The sequence below is a fragment of the Sipha flava genome, unplaced genomic scaffold, assembly GCF_003268045.1.
Source record: "Sipha flava isolate LNK unplaced genomic scaffold, YSA_version1 69_pilon_pilon, whole genome shotgun sequence".
Taxonomy (NCBI): domain Eukaryota; kingdom Metazoa; phylum Arthropoda; class Insecta; order Hemiptera; family Aphididae; genus Sipha; species Sipha flava.
In genome coordinates, this window is record NW_020273609.1 from 775,644 (window position 1) to 797,913 (window position 22,270).

Genomic DNA, 22,270 nt, shown 5'->3' on the forward strand with positions numbered 1-22,270 from the left:
AGAAATATACGATTTAATTATAGTGTTGACGATTTTATAATCCGATGTTTTATTTTTTAATTTCAAATCGATACACGATATATGTCAAATATAACATGGACTACAATTATTCAAATCCTATCTCTTTATTAATTTGAAATACATTATTTTAAGTAAATACAATAATATTTTATTATTACGCTTGAGGAATCGAGTCGTTTTAATATAACCGTGTGATTTCTGGAACAGAAGAGTAAACGTGTATGTGAGGATAAAATTATGGGGTTTCGGAAAAAGAGTAGATCACAACTATGTTTTGCAACGTATCCAAAAACCATCGTTCATCGTCTCATATCTGTTTTGTTATTCCCGACGTTACATCAGGTGTATATTAATATGTATTATATATTATAGTAACCATAAAATCGGATTTGTTGGCCGTTTTTTTTTTTTTTTGGCTTCGATCTGCAGAATATTTAATTCGTTTAATCTTATCCAAATCCTTCTTTCTGCCGACATTATACACCTTATACCGTTAAAATCTGTACAAATTTACCGCCCGATCACCACGAGGAAACTGTATTACAGCTATATACACAGTGATCGTTCTCAACATATTACATTTTACTATTCAGAATCAACAATTCTTAAGCATTCCTGCATACATCAATGAGTTCGTTACACGGTACATATAATAATATTATTATGTATTGCTTTCCAGCTGAACGATTGGTCGACTACACGACCGTGCTGCCGGACAGCTGCTGCTACCACAAACCGGAGGCGGTCGCGTCGCCTTTCCGGAGGGACTACTGGCAGCCGCCGACAACGACCACGGCCGTATGGACGACGGTCCAGGTGGAAGAGCACGACAACATGGAAGAGATGCCCATCAAGTGCCGGCTCGGTCTTTACCGATATTACTATACCGGCTGCGAACGGGCATTGATGGCGTGGATACGCAGGAGTGCGGACGTCCTGTTCGTCCTCGGTTACTGCGTGATATCATTTTTGAAACTGTGTTTCCTGGGTATCCTGAGGTAAATCTGAACCCAAACCCTGCGTCCATTCTCTTCTGTATCAAGGGTACTCCTTATCCCCAAAGATACATAGTAAACTGCGTAGCGGATAGTACAGACTCGTATGTAAATATAATTATGTTATAAAATGTATACAATATTGCTGTGGATAAAAAAACAAAAAAAATAAAACAACAGTATTCTAAATATCGACGAATGTACCATCGGTCATTATATATTATGTATATACTCATGCCGGGTGTACAATATTATATAGGATACGTTATTTATCGCACTTCTCGGGACAAAACGCATAATAATCTTACTCCACTTCTGAGTTTCGCGTTTCTTTTGTATTTAAATGAGTAGGGAATTGAATTTTCCGCGTCAATGCTGCAGTCTATCATTGATTATAAAATGTATTTAACTAGGCGAGTTCAATATAATTAACGGCTTCGACTATATCTATACATGGTTGTAATAAATTGTTCAACTGGTAATATTGTTATTGAATAAACAGCTTCGTATTCAGAAATCAATTCAATCAAATCAATTGCAGAATGTATGAAATAAAAATTATATTTAAATGACTGGCATAGAATATTTAATCTATGCATTTTATATCAACAACATCGATACCTATTCGTTTTTATTATATAAAAATCAACCGTAATAGTTAATTTGTATTATAAAAAAAAAAAATTCATTATATTTACAGTGAGATAGTTAAAAATGAAATTTTAAAAACCGTAACAATTTAGTGATTCATTTTTATTAATGACTTATTTTATTAATACATATTTTTTTTTTAGGTATGAAATTCGAGAAATGATTCAAAAAATTAAAATACTTCATGGAGATACAGCTAGACTAGAATTAGTCAATGTACCCCAATCTACAGGGAAGTTGTTACAAAAAGTTGAACATAATGGTAGTGTAGTACGTGTATCTACTCCTATGAGACAAGACTCTCAGCAAGGCAAGTACAATATTCTAATAACTCTTAAGAGCTTATTTAAAATGTAAATACTTATATTAAATTATACAACTAAAATATTTTAAAACAAAAAAAACCAAGTACAATGCAATTTAAAATATTCACATATACATTATTTCAGTTTACTAAAATATTATACTATTAGCATTGTTCGTATGAATTTGAAAAATATATGTAGTTTCTGAAAAATTCAATAAGTAGCTATAGGCTAATTGAAAATAAAATTTAAACAATTATAATATTCAATTAAGTTTTTTTTATATAATTGATGATAATAATATAAAATAGAAATGTTTGACGATAGTTTGAAATTTTAATTTCAGAAGGAAGTTCAGATGCAGTGAAACCTCTATTAAAAGGTCGTTCAGTAGAAGCGACATTCAGGGTAAAGTCCTCAAATACGGACGGTAATGAATCAGACACGAATAGCCACAGTGCGTTGTTACTTTGTGATGACAAACGTTTGACAGGCTCGTCTAGTAAGAGTAATTATGAACTTCACGAGTTAAAAGATGTAAATCGGTTACTAACTACCAGACACAAGAATCAAATATGACTACGAAGATGCGTGACAGCTTGGTTCAAAGTAATTGACAGCAACCCAAAATGTCCATTGCTAACGACACCAAAACAACAATATAAGAGTTATAAGAGTTATAAGAAAAATTTAAAATAAAAATATTATAAAAATAAAACAAAATAAAAGTTTGATGTAACTAGAAGATCAATTTTATTGCGCAATACATATATTATAATATAATAGAACAAAAAGAGAAGTAAATAATACTAATAAAACCAAAAACGATAGGTAACAATAACTTTATTGTCATTGTACAACTAACTGAATGACTGCGAACATCGAAGTTATCAATTGATTGCGAGGCATGAATGTGATCGGAGTACACTACATGGTGCTAGATGTCAATAAACTAAATAATTGTAAATTTAAAATAATCTTGAAAAAAAAATATAATAATTAAAAGAACTATTCAAAAAATTATGTGTCTATAATGAATTGATTTTATATTGTGTTTGAGAGATATTTATAACCTAAATAGTTTTCTTAATACCTAAATTTCATCTTCAATACTTTTTCAAATTCTATATTACCTATTTATTGAATGGTTTCAATTCTGTCATAATTATTTTTGATAGTTGTAACTACTATGTATTATAATTTAAAAGAACAGCAGATGTCGATAAAATATAAATTCCACCAAAATAAATAACAAAAAGACGCAATGCGAACTTCACCTCAAACTACTATATTAAAGATTGAAAAATCCAAATTTTCATATTTTATTTAATATTGTTCCATCATTGACTTAAATTGGTTGTTAAATTGTGCAATTTTACAACTACCTATATAGAATTGGGAAGTTTAAAAAGCGAAAAAAAATACACTGATGAACTCCGGTGATTGGAGTTTTCAATCGGATGCAATATAATCTAAATAAATATGAAAACAGTTTTACTTTAATTAAGTCTTTTTTAAAACGAACATCATACAAACCTGTTATTATGTGAATTTATACATAGTACATAAATAATTAATAAGTATTCACTCTTAAGTTTTATTGATTTTTAAATGTATTTGAATAATATGAAATATTGTTTTTACATATTTTAATATGACAAGCATTGTGTTGTAAGGTAAAAAATTCCATTTCTTTGATTTTTAAGTAAGCTGTGCATAAATACTTATGATATTTCCAGCAAGTCTACATAAGTTAAATATTATAATCACACATGAGACACAAAAGAGAATACCTATTAACTCGGCAAAAGTTTGATTCGAGTAGCTCAAAGTGTATACCTCAATAGATAAATCTAATCTAATACATGCATTTTTAAATAAAATTTTGAGAAAAACTAACTATTTAATTAAAAATTATTATAACTTTCAACAGAAATATTATAACTTATTTTCAATTTACCGGCACTCTGTGTGCTAATAAGTTCCTAACTAACTCGAATCATTATTTTACAGTAATAATATTGTACACTTAATACTAAACCTAAATTCATCATTATTATGATAATATTTGATTATTGAAAATAAAATACAAAATCGTTACCTACTACCTATTTATTTCTAACTTATTATATAATAGTTAAACTTCTTATCTTTAATATTTTAGTTTTCCAATGGACCTACATTTTAATACTGTTTATTCTAATTATGTATAACCTATTTTCTTGTGTCATGGTCTTGTCGCTTCCCAATTGTCTTAAATACAATCATGAAAATGTATGTAAAAGTTGAATTGTACTTGCAAAATTGTGGTTAGGTATATTTAATTTGTTATTAATTGAAATTAAAATGTTAAAATGTTTGTTGTACAATAAAATTGTGAACTTTGTACTATTATTTTTTAAGCATTCCTAGAGCTATTATTATTATTATGATTATTATTATTATTATTATTATTATTATTATTATTATTATTATTAAAATAATAATCAAAACATTTTGTTTTTATTTGAACCTATATTTAATTCTTAGTCATAAATTTTAATATTACTAGATAATTTAAATGTAAGAATTAGAATATATTTTTAAAATACTTCAAAATAATTTTATTTTTAACTTTGATGCATTTAACGTAATATTATTGCATATTACTTACCTTAAAATCTTCATCAACTTGGAGTACATAATCCACATTACTACCACCAACTACTACCTAAATTTAGAAACTCTGTATAATAGTTGTAAATTAATAACAAAAAAATACTTTACTTACGACAGAGTTATTTGCTTTTTTTATATTCTTTTTTATTTCAAAAATAGGCTTTGACCAAGGAGACAATACTTTAGAATAATACTCAATAGCAATTTTACTTCCAATCAAAGAGTTATTCTTCAGTAAAGAAATATCTAAAAAAAAAAAAATTACCGTCAATACCATATTATCTATAAAATAGGTATTCTTTTTTGCTTATATGGTATGTATGTTATATAAATATCGTATTTACATTTTTACGACAGTATAGATAGTCCGTCATTATACATAAGTCTTAGGTATTACACAAAATGCTTAAAACTATTAAACAAGGTATATAATATTTAAATTTATTCAGAATTTTAAACAATGTCAAAACCTTAATAAGCAATATGTTATAAATATTGATAACAGAATATATTTTATAAATATCAACAACTTTATGTCACTTATGCTACTATTTTAATGTTACTATGTAATTAATGTATTTGTTATTTTTGTTAAAAATAATATGATCTATCATTCAAATGGTGCTCATAAACTACTTATTTCGATCAATAATATATGATAGCAATATAATAACAAATAATAATATTTGGCTACAAGAAATAGTTTTAAAATAAAAAATATCTTAAATTGAATATAAATATTATAAACAAAATTATTATTTTTATTTTTATTAAGATAAAAATAGAAATTTATATTATTCATTCTGAAATAGAGATTGTACAATATTTTGTATTCTTATTGCTTAAAACCAATCGGCATTATTCATAATGCCTAAGAATTATGCATACCTAATACCTAAATTATCCAAAAAGTCGATAACATACCTACAATATAGAATAAATATAATAAAATGAAATACCTATATGAAGTTTATGTTTAAATTAATTTTTATTTCTTACTTGTCTCCATAGATACTCCTTTGGTCACTCGACTAACTTCACTTAAAACAAAGGGAGTAACATTTTTCCCCATTATTCCTTGTTTTGCGCACAAATTTAAAGCATTATTTATTGCAATATCGATTTCAGCCTCTATAAATATAAATTATACAATTTTTTTTTAACTAAAATAATGTTTTGTTATGCAGTTTAGTTACTAGTTATTTTTTCTTCTGGTATTGGAACCGCTAGCAGAACCCCAGATCCAGTATTTTGACATTGTTCTAAAAGGCTGGCTGCTTCTTTGGGTGTAGTTACATCGCACGCAGAATGATACCCACTTTTTTTAGTATAAAATGCAGGAAAATCTCCTTTAGAATTGTATGAAGCTACACAAACGCCTACAGTTTCCTTTAATTTAAATGTATAAGCAAGCTCACTTTATACAGCGCCTAAACAAACATTATAATTAGAGAGCGAAATTAATTTAGGTACCTACCACCCAGGGACGGATCCAGAGGGGGCCTAGGGGCACAGGCCCCCCCAGACATATTATTTCTCAAATTTTTTTCATAATTCTACACATCGTGATATTACTATTTTTCAAATCACATATAATATATATCTGATAATAAAAGAATATAACTAATATATAATACATTAAACAAAGTGAATATATATACAATACACTAACTGCAGAACGAAGTTTCTCTACTCTATGACTTGTAAAAACCCTACGCTCTAGAATGCAGGAAGATCGCCTTACTTCTTTGTGTTTACTATGTGTTCATAGGGAAGTAAAAATAAACATTGACCAAATAATTGATAGATTTGGAAAAAGCGACAATGTAAAAAGACGTTTAGATTTTATAATTTAATATATAACATTTATAAATTAAATAATCATTAATTTATTTATTACATTGATTACCTATGTCCTATACCTACCTACTATTATGACAGATTTTTTAAATTATGAATAAAATACCTATAAAAAAAATTATAGAGGCCCCCCCCCCAGATCTTTACTCTGGATCCGTACCTGCTACCAACTAGTATTATTCTGATGTACCTAAGAGTACTACGGACGAAGTGGAGGGAATTGTGAATAATTTGTAAATCACAAAAGTAGTTGAAAAAAAAATGTATTTGCATATTTTAAAGATGAATTAATTTATTATCAAGGCAATTAGATATTTATAATTTATTATTAATCTCCTATAAGAAAACCAAATTTTTTAAAGTCTCAAGTTTTTATTACAATAGGAAAATATTTAAAGTAATTTAAATTTGATAAACATTTATAGAAAAAAACGAATGTAATAACTAGGTACAAAAAAAATTTTTAACGTATTCTTTTTATAAACGTAATTTTTTATGGAATATTAAAATAACTACAGGCTCTATCAATGCATATTAACATTATATTTTGAGCTTTTTAAAAAAATTTGACTAGCTCTCTAATTATAATTTAGGTCATAATAATACTTATAAAACTTACAAGATACTCTAAAGTTCGTCCTATATCAAGTATGGATTTTATACCAGCAGACACAACCATTATTGGACACCTTGATAGCTCTAATAAATCAGCACTTATATCCATAGAATTTTGACCATCAATATGAACGCCACCAATTCCACCTAGATATAAAAAGAGTTTTTAGAATAATAATTCTTAATGTTAATTCGGACAAAGGGTTACCAACCAATATTTTGTTTAAGGCACAGTGTATGTAAAGTGTTATCTGGATTGTGGGTTTAGAAATACTAGCTTAATTTTTTAATCATTATTCTATACAATTATTTTTAAAATATTTTACTCTGCTATAAGACTTGAATGAATGTTCTATTAAAATGTTATTAAAATTGTATATTTATTAATATATAAATTTATAATACACTAATATATAAAAAAATTGAATTTCTTCTGCATATTTTTTGTTACATCTTGTTCAGTGTTTAACATAAAAAAAAAAAAATTCTTTACGCGGAATATTTCAATATCATAAGTCAACGCTATCACTGTTATAACTTCCAATATTGTAATATTTATTTTTAAAAACTCTAAATGCGAATAAACAACAGATTAGGAAGAAAGGATACAGGATCGTGATTATTGAAGATTAGTGACAGTAGCAACCAAAACTCTCAAAGAGTTGTGAAGGCGCATAAGAAGAAGAAAAATTCTAAATAATATAATATTTTGAATACAACATAATACGCTTCATTTCATTAACTGTTTGTATATATAAACACCCAGTATCAGTAGCATTAATACCGTTTACCGGCTTTGCATTTTTAATTTCCTATACAAACACAATGCCAGTGAACAATGTCAGGCGATTATTTCAGAAAACCCTATATGTTTTACATGTACAAGTACAACCGGTTTGATATTAAGTCAGGTAAGTAACGAATCGTTAACAACTGAAATAAATAATATTATGTATAGTCAGTGGCGCCGAACCTATATGTTAGGTGTGACAGCTGGCACACCTAATTTAGGGGGTGGGTACCCTATAGCATAGTAGGTTTTAAGTATAAAATAACTTACAATTTTATAGTTAAAATAAGACGGAACAGTGAACATAATATTACAAATAACGCGAATGATCTATTCATAGTGTCGTAGCATACACACTGTACCGTGCCACAGTATGATTGTTTTAGGAAAAGCAAATAACTATATTTTAATTACGATAAATTACCAATTTTATACCTAATTTATTTATAAATCTACAACAGTGGCTACAGCTGCTAGTTCACAGTTTTTTAACGCAGGAGATACAGAGTGAAAACATAATATAAACGAACACGATAGTATTGTTATAATTAAACTGTTGGTGTTATCCTAGATTATATATTTTTGTAATGCAAGAATAATATAAATTTGTATAAATTTAGATTTCTTTGATTATTTAATTTATTCGAACAAAACAAGAAATACATAGCAATATGAAATCGACTATTATCATTGATTACAAATAGTAATAATAAATAAAATAGTATAATAAATGCTATTATATAATATTATGAAATATTATATGGGTATTAATTTAGTATGAAAGTAGTTGAAAATAATTTATAGATTTATGGGTAATTACACTGATAACTGATAAGTTATTCAATTATTGGTCACACGACGCATACTCACACAGTGTTTACTAGAGTAAAAATTATGAAGTATGTACTACATACAACAAGACGTTCAAGACCAGTGCTTCTTAACGGGGGTGATATCGCCCCCCGGTGGGTGGTGAAAGAGTACTGAGGGGCGGTGAACTCGTTTTGGGCGATTAGGAAGCGGTGAACTTTTTTTCCGTTAAAAATAACGTACCAAGATCTATTGTGGTATAGTAATTGTCTTCCGTTTATCGATTTTTAACATAATTTGTGATTATGAAATATAAACTACACATACCAGAGGCAGTGCGTTATTATCTAATAATAAAAAAAAAGAAATTGACTAGACATCGTCAAAAGAAGAGACTTACGCCCTCATCTCACAAACTTTGAACCAATTTCAAAAAATTGACTTTGAATCATCACATCAATCAAGCATCACTGATCAATACATTTCAAAACATTTAAATTATATTTAAACATAAATTTTACATTTTGTTTTTATTATAATCACATTTATATATATATATATATATATATATATATATTATTTATTATTTATTATTCAATTAAAAACATTTCATGTATACATACTACTTTTATTTTTATTTTAATGAAATAAGGGCGAGGGGCGTTGAAAAACATTTTGCTTCTTAAGGGGGTGGCAGTTTGAAAAATATTGAGAAGCACTGTTCAAGACCAAGGCGCCCATAGGAAAATTCTAAAGGGGGGGGACAACATTTTAATTTATCAATCTATTCATAAATAGGAATGACCCACGATATAGGAAGAGGTTTACAATTTTATATTATACTATTACATTATATATATATTAAACTGGAAGACTACAAAATAATAATTTTTTAACCAATTTACTATAAAAGTAATTTATTGAAATTTTTATTTAATTAATAATATAAATTGGACACTTAAAACATTAGTTATATTTATTAAAATATTAATTTATAAATATTATATAAATATTATGCTTGTGTTCACACACACATATACATACCGTATTTCTGGAAATATACAATATTTTAAGAATTAATAATTATCCATAGAATAGAAACGAAAAAGCGTATTGTTATTTATAGCTGATAACCTGATTTTCCAAACTAAATAAATAGATTTTTCATAAACAAATTATAGATTTTCATATATTATATTAAATTTTTAAATTCTAGTTAAATAAATATTTTCTGATCATAGTAAACAATTTTCCAAGATTTTTGAAAATTTCCAGGGGGGGACATGTCCCTCCCTTTCCCCTACCCAAATGGGAGCCCTGATTCAAGACTTATAGCTTTTGTCTGAAATCTGTGAAATTACTGTTTTATATTATTTTTATGATAAATTGTTTTTTTTTTTATTGACAAATGATGTTTTAATATTTGTAATTATATTTTATTTGTTCTGAAATTTGTATGAAAATTTAAAATGTCTAGTTTGATTTGATTATGTGGTATATTGAACGATATAAATTGGAAACGTCATATAACATAATGAAACATTGTAAAATTAAAAAAATACGAATTCAGGCAAAATGTTATTAAATTATTTTTCACAAAAACGAGAAAACAAATCTTTACTTGATGACACTAAAATGAAAAAGTTAAGTAGGTACCTAGTTACTAAGTTGTTATTTATTATAGAAATATCTATGAACTATAGGTACTAGAGATTGGAGTATACTCCACCTACCTACTTACCTACCTATCATCTTGGTATTTAATTTAAAATATATAAATCTAAATTATTTATATTCTTAGCAAAAAAAAAAAAAAGAAAATGACAAATCTGATCAAAGTCATGGAACATTTAACCGTACCCATATTTTATTTTATTTGTATTATTTATATTAACTGGTTTTATATTTAAACAGATATTTGAGCCAACTAATCATTTAAGTATATTTTTTACAAGGCGTACAAATTGAATTATTGGCTGCTATTGAATATATAGAATGTGTACTTGAAAATATTCAAGTTTTCAGAGATGACAATCAGTTTAAAAAATTAATCGAAGATAAAAATCAGTTTGTAATATCTAGAAGTGACGAATTATCTTTTACGCCATTAGTAGCAAATAGAAGAACAAAAAAATAAAATGCCGGGTGAAATTATGTCTGATGAATCTATCAGCTGTCCACTTACAAATTTTAAAATTAATACTTACTTCACAATCATTGACATTGTGTGTACTAAAATGAGAGGAAGATTTAATAACCAGTCAACAATATTTACCACTTTTTTAAGTAAAGCAAATAATAGAAGTTAAAGAAAAATCAAATTTACCAACTGATGCATTTGATAGTTTTAAAAAAAATGTATGAACAATTTGTAAAGGCTGAGGATTTGAGACGTGAATACAGTTTGTAAATTCATATTTAATGTTTGCAAAATTAATAAAATTACCAGTAAAGTTACATAAGACAATACCATGTGATGATGATACCAGTGATGACATCGAAGAAGAGAACTCAGAAAATCATATTGTCAACAACTTCTGGAACAATAAATATAGTATACAAAGTATGTCAACAAAATGGGCTAAAAAAAGTATTTGCAGCTATTTATACTATATTCATCAAATCCTAGGAGCGTTCCCCTACCTAATTCTAAATCTTACTAACCTTTTTTAAGAAACCCATGAGGTCTAAACCTCTTCTGTTATACATATATGTTCATAAAAACTTTATTTTCATAGGGTGTGAAAACAAATTTCCCCTTAAGAAAAATAATTCTATACCTATGCCTGTTCAGTAAAAATAAATTGAAATACATAGTAGATAATATTTAAAAAACTTTACTTAAACTTAACAAAACTAAAAAGAAACAATTACTAATCTTGCTAGTTGTTGGTCAACGTGGACAGTAACAAATACGTACATTGCACATAAGGTGTGTACTGTCTATAAGATAGTGTATATTACACTTTAATATTTATACTTTTTATAGTTATTCTTTTCTGTTTATATTTATTCTAAATAATAGTCAATATCACTATCACTTTAATTTTAGAGCTATGAGTAATAACCGCTCGGGGATCATCTATAATTAGACACAGCGTTAATTAAATTAACGCATAGCAGTGGCGTATACAAGGGGGGGTGTTTGGTAGATATGACACTCCCCTTGAGTATATTACATTATTATAGGAATATAGGTAAATCGATAATACAATATGAAATATAAAATAATGCACAATACTAATTACATATATACAGGTTAACATTATCGCGATTGCGACAATACGTGACGAAAATTATTCGTTTACGTTTTCGTGCAACACAAAACGTTTAATAATAATAGGTATTGTAGCATCGAATACTGATATTCGAATAGTCAAGTATTCGAATAATTCATGGTAAAGCTATCCGAATTCGAATATACATTACATCTCTATTACAGACATTATATATACATATTAATTAATTAAAATAAAAGTTTTAGTTCATACGTATTATATACAATATTTAATAATTATAATTAACACCCCGCTTCAGAAAATCCTAGCTACGCCACTGACCCATGGTGTACATTATCTACCATTTTTGCTTATCGTTATACCTAAATATTATTTCTTCGAAATTTTTTCCACTTTTTCAAGTTAATCAAGAAAATAAATTTCAAGGAATATTGTAATGTATAATAAGTATTTTTTATTCAATATTATATTTTAATGACCAATGCCATAAAGCGTCCACCCGGACTTTTGGCGACTTAAATTAAAGAAGACGCATAATCTTACCTTAAATAAGAAGGAGGACTCCGTCCCCTTCCGTCCCCCACCACTTTAACCACTGATATCTATATGACAATATGGTCTTAATAAAAATATAAAATATAAATCAGTTTTATTGTCAATATCCTTTTCTGATGATCATTTATTATGTAATTCATTTCTATGCTAATTAAAAATTAAAGTACTTATATATATTAAAGTATTAAACAATGTGAAAATTCAGTAAATAATACAATTTATTTGTGAAAATAATATTTTGTGTTTAAAAAATCCGTATTAATCAAGGAGTGTGAGAGGCTCTACCCCCCACGGCTTAGGTTTCATACTGTGTAAAGATAGGTGGGTATAAATGAATGAAAATTGCCACATTTAAAAAAAATTAGTTCGGCGTCACTGTATATAGTGTATTACAAATAGCATGTAAGTTATGCCTACCGGTGACGAAGAATTGTATGCCCAACGCGTTGGCGATCACTAATGTCCCGGACACCGTAGTGCCTCCATTTAAGCCCTAAAATCGTTTACAAATAACAATGGTTAGTACATTGCTCTCCATTGGATAATGAAGAAAAAAAATTTAAAAAATTATGTGCCACGACTGGTGAAAAGAACGCGAAACGTTTAGCTTTACTTGGCTGAGCACGTAAGGGAAGTCCCTTCTAGAAACCTTGACTGTTTTCTTCTCGGTCGGCAATCCGAGTGCGTCAATCTGTTCGGAGACCATGCCGGCTTTAACTCTTCCATCGATCACACCGATCGTCGCCGGGACGATGCCCTGTAACAAATCGTACCTCGCATTATAATAATACGTCCATGCGGCTCCGCAACTATCACGTGTGCAGGGTGGGCATATTGCATCCCATCAAACCGATTTAGAACTTAACAGCTGAACAGAAAAAAAAATAACATTTAAAATTAATAGAAATATAATTCGATAAGAAAATATTATTTCGATAAACTGCCACTGTTCCGCTCCACATTTTTTTAATAATTTATGTTCGGATACCGTTGAAGTATCTAGTCTTTTAAATTGTAATTTATGTAGGAAAAAAGAAATAAACAGTCGATCGACTGCTTCTTTTAAATGTTTATCATTTGTCTTAGCCAATGAAATAATGTTATTTGTTTATCAAAAAATATCTAACTATCTAAATAGCCCCTGGATAGGCCCCGTAACATGGATTGCAAGCTCCAGCCCAGCAACGACCATGGCGGACGGAAGACTTTCTGTATACGCAGTAAGGCCACGACAATCCGGACGAGATCGGGGAAAAGGCGTCATTTGGCTTACATACGACTGATAAAAAAAATAATCCGTTTTCTTCCGATTTATATTTTAAAATTTAATATTCAATCGAAAAAACACTATGAATACGTTTAAAATAATAATTATCATTGCGTGTGCGTATAAAAAATCGCGTTCGTTCGAGATGTCGTTTATTTTGAACGCGTGCACTACGCATCGACCGCTGTCGGACCCGTTCGGGTTGACGCGACCTCACGGCAATTGTATATGCGACCGATTTTACGTGCGACTTGATGATGCGTTCCATTTCCATAGCGGTCTGCACGTTCTTGGGATACGGTAGCCCATGTGTAATGACGGCCGACTCCAATGCGATTACCGGCCTCCGGTTGTTCAGTGCGTCCCTCACCTCAGCCGTCACGTCCATGGAGCCCTTGGAGAAGTGACGGCGAACGTGCTGATGAAGGCAGCCCCTCATGGCACCGCGGTGCATCCGGAACGGACGCGGAATCGGAATGGGCAAGCGCGCGTGTTCGCCGCGGTCGGACGTGAACGGTTGCGAACGCTACGATGGCGGAATGCTCTCGCGGTGACGTACTCGACCGGGTGCCGTGCACGGGACTGCGGTGTAGACCACGACCGCGCAAGAGCAACGGTCAACCGTTGTTTATCGCTTCGCCCGAAAAACGGTCCGATTGCACGTGACCTTTGCACGCCGACGGCGGCAGATAAGTCCGTTCGCATTCCTCTGTTTACAGTAACGGTTGTGCGCTACAACCGATACGACTGGAAACGCTACACACGAGATAAACGCGTAAGTATTCGAATCGAACACGAAACATCTGCGCCGGTTTGTTGTACGACCGAAAACGTAGCCGGCGATAGACTTTGTGATCGGGCCCACGGTATTGATGTGTTTTTCGACCGGCAAACATTAACATTTTCAATACGTAACAGGCGTTCGAAATAATTCAATTTTATTTTAAGAGAACATTTCGCCGAGCATCGTCCGATTGCGGCCCAAAGTAACCGTTTCTACCTTTTCGCCTCACCCGATTGCGGCCCGTACATCACAGTAGGCAGATAATATTATTTTCAATGGTTATCAAAACTAAATGAATATCCCACGTTTGGGTCCGATACGTGTTTCGACATAAGTATAATTATTGTATTCGCGATTCATACGATCGCCAATATTCGGCGTGGTATTTTCAGTCCAATGAAGATAAATAAAAAGAACGGGTATACTGTAAGAATGCAAGGTTGCTAGTGGAACAAAGTTGTATATTGTGCTGTTATCGATTAATTATGTGTTGTTTGGTTACTTCGTTTTATAGTGTAAACGATTGAAATTTATGAAATGATAAGCGGAAAAGATAAACAAACATTAGTAATGTTTAACTATAAATTTTGCTTTCATAAGTTATTACCAAATGAAGTAGAGAAAAATAGTGTTTTATAAATAAAAGTTGTTAAAGGTTTTTTAAACGATAAAGATATGAAATTTTAATTAGCAAAAGAAAATTTGACTTTGAAGATCACAATCATGAAACCAATACTGAATATATATTAAATATCACATGTCAAAAAATACGTAATTTTATTAAAAAAAAAGCAACTGAAAATATTTGTAAGCGACTGTCGATATTAATCCATGGTAGTTTAAATGAAAATGGTAAGTTCATGATTTATAATTTTACATACACATGTATTATTAGTGACAACATTTATCACATCCATGTATATTTCTAATTGAAGGGTTTGGTGCAAGAACCAGATATCTCCATTTTTTTAAATTGTTCAGGAAAAACAAATAACCAAATAATTTAATTTCTGATGGAGATATATTATAAAAGCATATTTGAATTCTCCAAATGAAGATCTAACTATACATGTATATATATTTACACTTTAGATTATCTCAAGGGGATCGGAGTCAGTGCGGTTTTAATATACAAAAACATGTCTTAAAGGAAAAACTCTCGCGTCCTATAGAATTGTCGAATTTTGTTAATTTTTTTTTTTTTTTTTTATTCAAAAGAAAAAAACATTTCGCAGGCCGGATCAAAATAAAATTTTCAAAATTATTATTAAAGAATCTAAAATATGCATTCCAATATTGCACAATATTTGCTTTTTTTCAAATGTAATTTTCTAGAACTGTTCAAAGTAAAATGAAAATTCGGGCTTTGATCCACCTGCAAAATGTTCTCATTTTTCAGAAGAAAAAAAAATTATCAAAATCCGACAAATAACTGTGGCGTGAGAGCAGGGGCGGATCTAGGGGGTGTTCAGGAGGTCAGCTGACCTACAGTTAATATTTGTTGACAAAATTGGCCTCTTGGAGATTTTTTCTATTTTTAGACCTTGATTTGGACTCATAAGGTACGGTTTCCAAGCTGCGGCTGGCTGCAGCGGCTAGCCGCAACGGCACACGTAGTCTGACTGTGCTATTTAAAATTGTGGAGCGTGGTTTCCAACGTGCGATCGACGATTGCGTGATTTAAATAGTCGTTGCGGCTCGCGGCTATTGTGGTCTGGTAGCAGTACATTGTGTGAGTCGTGGTGCGTGTCATATAGTGTTTTATTGTATTTTTTGCATTTTAATTAAAAACTATGTCAAAATCTACATTTTCGTCGAACAATGATGAAGTTTTGGTGGAAGAAGTTGAGAAGCAATCCGAATTGTATGATAGCTCCCACGAATACATAAAGATATTATATTATATTATCAATAACTTCTTCCATCACTATACTTTGTTAACAAACTAACAATTAACAACAAAACTAGTATAATAAATAAATTATTTACCAAAAAACACGTCTGTACTCTACACAATATTAGGGTAAAATGAACTCCGGCCGCAACGTCTAGTCGTATTTAGGAACCAGTTGGCACGCAACGTTTAGTCGTTACGGCTGATCGTTGCGGCCAGCCGCAGCTTGGAAACCGTACCTTTAGACAGTTGGCCCATCGGAGGTACTTGAAAAAGAAATGCCATGTATATTCAAAATTTAAAATTTTTCAATTCATTATTTATATTTTAAATTATAACGTCTTAGTAGAAAGTTAAGTAAATCATATTTTATTCCGTACGTTTGTTGTGCTGATAAAATTAGATTATATTTATTAATCGTAAATAAGTCATTATCCGTGGTATCACTAATTCTAAAATATATAAATATACATTTTCATGAGCATATTGTGTTTTTTTTTTTTTTTTACAAGGTATTAATTTCTAATTCAATTTCATCCCTAATAAATGGCCTCTAGAAATGGCTTGACCCACAGTTCCCCGACTCTGAATCAGCCCCAGCGTGAGAGTTTTTCCCATAAAAGCATGTTTGTTCATCTAAACAGTGCTTCGAAAGTAACCAAAGTCGAATAATGACTTGTGCGTGCGCGTGCGTAAATATCCTTATCTGCACATTTGTTACCGCACACAACCAGTATTAAATTGCGTATCGCAGTTCCCGATAAGATTAAAAATAATTTGCTATTGACGTTACGGCGTTATATATTATATTCGGAATAAGATCAAGCTTCGGCGGTCGTTATATTTTCCGTACGATCGTATCAAACCGTCAGTCGTCACTCGCGCACCATATCGTTGGTCAGTCTGCGCTCCAGAACACCAATTTCTTTTGTTCAATTGTTATTCCCTATATTATTTTGTTTTACCTGAAGTAATTAATACGTAAAACAAATTCCTATAATTTAATTATTTACACTTTATTTTATTATAATAAAAAAAAAATAGTACCCGTTTATCAGTTACAAATTATAACAGCTGTCCATTATATATTTGTATATATTATTATATTATCGTAAAAATTTATCTAAATAAAATATAAACTAGTATATGATAATAATTCACGACTAATAATTACAATAATAATAGTTTAAAAAATTGCTATTTATTTTAAAATTGTAGAATTTACAATTTCTTTTAGTAAATGACAATTATAAAATTCGACCAAATGTGTTTCCACATAACACATAACCCATATCAACTATACTACGACCCTTAACATTAAATCTAAAAACAAAAAAAAAAACTGTTGGAAAAATTGCAAGCAAGTAGATATACCGTATATACATATATAACTTACAATTGGTTAAGACCATAAGACACGTTTTTGTCTGTAGAATGGTTACTCGTTGATGGTGTATAAACTTTTTAGAACTACATTGTGTTTTAGAAACATTTTCTGTTTTATTTTTTAAACCAAAACTAAACATAGGTAAATAAAAGAAATAATTAATATTTCATGAACATTATTACGTATAATTAATGTATTAATTTGTTTACAATATGATTCACTAACCACTGTATAGTATATTACTATATTAGTATTATATTATATTATTGTATCCGTGTTCTATTTATTATACATATAGCAATGGCGGCTCGTGATGTTCAAAGTGGGTGGTGTGCAAAAATTAAATCACAAAAATTTAATTACAAATAAATTAGATTCAAAATGCCATTATCATGATATTTATTGGATTTTTACATATTTTTAAAACATGTATTATGAATTATAATATTACATATTTGTTATAATTTATTGTATCTATATATTGTTACAATAAGCAACAGTGTCATAATTAATTATAAAAAGTAGGTATACAAAAATTTAAATATTTTTATATATAAAGTCAATTCTTCTCTCCTTGGAATTGGCAAATTGTTCTATGACTTTATTATTGAAATCAGTTATATTCATTACAAAGTTTCTTTCGATGGATAGCATTGCTAACGCCGATAATCTTTCTTGATGCATTGTATTACGTAAAAATGTTTTGATTCTTTTTAATGTAGAAAAACACCTTTCTGATTCCGCTGTAGACATTGGTATTGTAATAATAATTTTTAACAGCTTCATGCTCTCACCTAATGTACCAGTAAGGTTTTCAGATTGTATAAATGATAATAATGAAACAGCTCCACTCATGGATCTAAATTCAGTTCTGCTATAGATTAATTGTAACTTGGTTTTTAGTTTTTTAGTGTCAAAATATGGATATACATTTATAGTTTCATTAAAATAATCTTCCGGAAAATGCTTATCATATTTTTCAAAATTATCAGCCAAAAATAAATTTGAAGCAACCAGATGACCAGTAAAATCAAATCTTTGTTTTATTTGAGGTATAGTATTATCACACACTTCAATTGCTTCTCGTTTTAGTTCGCCTTCTCTGTGTTTTCTTTTATTACCACTCTGTTCAAAATTACCTTCACATAACGTTCCCATTTGGTTTCTAATTTTGGAAATCTCATTAATAAAATTTTCAATATTATTTTTCACAGTTGTTGAATCATTTTCTCTTTTTTGTAATTGACTATACAATATATCGACATAAGGCATGATATTGTGAAAAATTGTAAGCCAAGAAATAAATGTATTATCAAGTAATGTTCTTTTTAGTCCCGATGCCTATTCAATAGTAGGTATATGTTTAATGGATTCATCACTTATTATTTTTTCCATGCAAGTAATCAATTCTTCCCTATACTCGAATACAGTATTTACTGTTTTAGAATGGAAATTCCATCTTGTATGAGCTGCTTTAGGTAAACGTCTTTGAAGAACTTCGTCCAAAACAGCAGTTCTTTGAGAAGACGTTGAAAAAAATTTATAGAAACCTCCAAGGCTAGCAAAAAAAATCCGAATATTCCTATTTATTGAAGCAGCATTAGCCATAACTAAATTAAGCTGATGAGCGTAACAATGTACATAATTAGCATTTGGATAATGTTGTTTAGTTTTTGTCTGAACTCCGTTAATATTGCCGCTCATAACTGAAGCGCCATCATATGTCTGTGCAATCAATTTACCAGTGACATCACCAATATGTTGGGCAAGTTGTTCTTTAATGCACTCAGCTAATACTTCAGAATTATGTTCTTTAGGCTTCAAAAATCCCCAAAATCTTTCAACAACTTTACCATTAACTATATACCGATAAACAATAACCATTTGAAAAAATAGCACTCACATCAATAGTCTCGTCAGCTGTTATTGCTAAATAATCAGCTTTTTTGATTTCTACTGATATTTCTTGCTGACAAATATTTAACACTTTAATAATTCGTTCTGTATAGTTTTTGACGTACCTTTAAAAAAGGTTGCTTTTTCTAAGTGCACTTTTAATGCACTATCCAATTCCGCACTAAAACTTATTAAACCACGAAAAATTCCTGAATTTAAAGATGTATCTTTTTTATCATGCCCTCTCAATGCTAATTCGAAAGCGCCACAAAATCGAATGCAATTAATAATTACATTCAAAATGTATCGATTGTTGGAAACTTTCTCATTGTGTAGCTCTATATCTAAATAAAAAATACATTTTTAAACGACCAAACAGTAATAAAAATAAAGTATATAAATAAATACCTCTTCTGTAACTGCTATCCAATATTGAAAGAACATTGGTTTTACCTAACGTTGCTAAATCCAAGGTGTTATTCATATGCTTAACAGTTAAGTCGTGTTTTTTTCATTCGATCATTTAAATGATTTAAATCTGTCATTCCTGTTTTGGTCCATACCATTTCTCCACCAAATAATAAACACGGAAAACAAAAAACTGCATTACGTTTATCACAACCACAGAGCCAATTATTATACTTCGTGTAAGTATCAATGGTAAATGAACGCGTAAATTGACGTGTTTTCTTTTTAATGACTTGTATTAATTTCAAATCAGGCATAGGTCTCCCTAATGTTTTTATTTTAATTTTTTCGTCAATTGTATGTAAAGAAAACTTTTTTTCTAAAAGATAATCAACCGAATTCATTATTTATATTGTAATATAAATGAAATTGTGAGTATGATGAAATAAATCTACTACACATAACAAGTGAACAGAGGCAAAATGATTACTAACATATTTTATTATTATAAAGTTCTTTTGTTAAACTAAAAATACATTTATTGGAACAAATATTACGATAATAATGACGAAAATAGAAAATACGGTGGATTATTTCTGATAAGACACGCCGTGGCGATATTGTTTACCGTGTGTATTACCGAGTGTGCAGCAATTACTGCACACCACGGACCCATTTATGCGTCAACCCCCACTCCACCGACGACGGAGAGTATTTCACAGGCTGAAAGTTTTCTGGCTGAACTGCACACCAGATGAGTGTGTATATTACATAACTTACCAAATTTTAGGAGTAGTATTTTCGAGTTTTGGTGAATATGAAATGTTTGTAAAATTTATTTTGTATAATAAAATAAATATAATTTAGTAGATAATTCAATTAAATTTTACTTTTATATCAATGATAATCTATGTGGTGTGCGCACACCTAGACACGAGCCGCCACTGACATATAGTACTTACTTCATATGTTTCCATCTTTTTTTTCTTTTGATAAGTTGCTACATTCTTTTTTTATTTTAATATTTTTTTTGTTTTCCTTATCTTGTATTATTAGCGACAAAATAAAAAAAAAACATACAATTCGTCATATAGTACGTAATATTTAATTGTGAATTAGAGTCGATTATAGAAAGCAAGAGACTTCGTCAATTATTGTGATCTCCAGTTGATAAAAATAATAATAATAATAAACACAATTCATAACAATAATTCTATGAAACGATAACGCATTGACTAATAAGACGTATAATATACAAATAGATACACATCCGATAACGCACAGCGAGTGTAATTATCTAATTTTATCTTATTATAGCTCACGCACACTGATATCGATTTACACACTCGCATTCATGCACGATTGGCGCGCCACCGATACAATATGTGAATTGAATTGCCTACATTTTACTCCTTAATGACCATCATTATTTTATACGTACAAATAAGAAAACATGAAGATACCTGGTTATTGCACAGAAATTAAATTGTTTTTTCCATACGTTGACCTAACAACCATTTGAAATAAAAATATAATAACAAATAAAACAATACAGTGCAACTTTAAAATTTTATATGATAAAATATATTATACAATACAGCATAATGAAAAACCACATTTTCATGATATATAATAATAAATTAACTAAAAAATATAGAGATACTCGGTTATTACACCAAAACTCATATTTTTCCTTAATTTTATCTTTTGGTTTTTTAAAAATATTTTCAAAAATATTGGGTACTTTAATTTTAGACCTATTTAAAATATAAACTAAATTGACTTTTCTATCAGAAAAGGTAGTGAAATCGAAAATCGAAGCATTTTAAAACAATGCTAAAAAAAGTGTAAAGAGAAATACATAAAAAACCACATAATATCATTGTAAAATCTTAACTCCATTCAGAATCTAAAATGGTGGTTACTAGGTATTATAACATAGCTTAACACATTTAATTTAAATTACGTAAATAAATAATAAATCTGATATGTGATAATTGATAAAATAACAATATTATGTTATCATACAATGTGGCATGAAGCATGAACAGTGTTGCCCATGTCTCAGTGCATTAAAGTCGGGACACACATAACGAGTGTTGATCATCATTCAGAGGAGAAAAGCACAGTCTCGT

The 22,270-nt window shown here is 29.5% G+C and overlaps 3 protein-coding genes across 6 annotated transcripts in view; 1 reads left to right on the plus strand and 2 right to left on the minus strand.

Annotated features, from left to right (window-relative positions):
• LOC112692065 (tetraspanin-17-like) overlaps positions 1-2,661 on the plus strand; it is an 87,086-nt gene extending 84,425 nt beyond the window's left edge. The window contains exons 3-5 of the mRNA XM_025566595.1: positions 701-1,019; positions 1,811-1,977; positions 2,319-2,661. Of these exons, the coding sequence (XP_025422380.1) occupies positions 701-1,019; positions 1,811-1,977; positions 2,319-2,551 (719 nt within the window). The 3' untranslated portion in view covers positions 2,552-2,661. The remainder of the gene's footprint in view (positions 1-700; positions 1,020-1,810; positions 1,978-2,318) is intronic.
• The window catches only part of LOC112692064 (pseudouridine-5'-phosphate glycosidase), a 212,002-nt gene extending 197,639 nt beyond the window's left edge, over positions 1-14,363 (minus strand). For all 4 annotated transcript variants that reach the window (XM_025566591.1, XM_025566594.1, XM_025566592.1 and 1 more), the window contains exons 1-8: positions 14,011-14,363; positions 13,113-13,256; positions 12,917-12,992; positions 7,110-7,252; positions 5,827-6,019; positions 5,630-5,761; positions 4,743-4,876; positions 4,626-4,682 (exon numbers count right to left, since the gene is read on the minus strand). In XM_025566591.1, coding sequence (XP_025422376.1) covers positions 4,626-4,682; positions 4,743-4,876; positions 5,630-5,761; positions 5,827-6,019; positions 7,110-7,252; positions 12,917-12,992; positions 13,113-13,256; positions 14,011-14,220 — 1,089 coding nt within the window. In that variant the 5' untranslated portion in view covers positions 14,221-14,363. The remainder of the gene's footprint in view (positions 1-4,625; positions 4,683-4,742; positions 4,877-5,629; positions 5,762-5,826; positions 6,020-7,109; positions 7,253-12,916; positions 12,993-13,112; positions 13,257-14,010) is intronic.
• Positions 14,364-19,172: 4,809 nt separating this feature from the next.
• On the minus strand, positions 19,173-20,211 carry LOC112692024 (zinc finger MYM-type protein 1-like). The gene is made up of 3 exons (XM_025566524.1): positions 20,136-20,211; positions 19,853-20,071; positions 19,173-19,690 (listed from the first exon to the last, which is right to left on the minus strand). Exons 1-3 carry the CDS (start codon positions 20,209-20,211, stop codon positions 19,173-19,175), a joined length of 813 nt encoding a protein of 270 aa, XP_025422309.1.
• Positions 20,212-22,270: the final 2,059 nt, after the last annotated feature.

Bases quoted from the DNA above. Each gene is read 5' to 3' on its own strand.
- LOC112692024 (XM_025566524.1), bottom strand. From the start codon at position 20,211: ATGAATAACACCTTGGATTTAGCAACGTTAGGTAAAACCAATGTTCTT. The intron at 20,072-20,135 runs GTATTTATTTAT...TTTTTTATTTAG, and splicing joins GGATAGCAGTTACAGAAGAG to ATATAGAGCTACACAATGAG. The intron at 19,691-19,852 runs GTACGTCAAAAA...ATCGGTATATAG, and splicing joins AAAAGCAACCTTTTTTAAAG to TTAATGGTAAAGTTGTTGAA.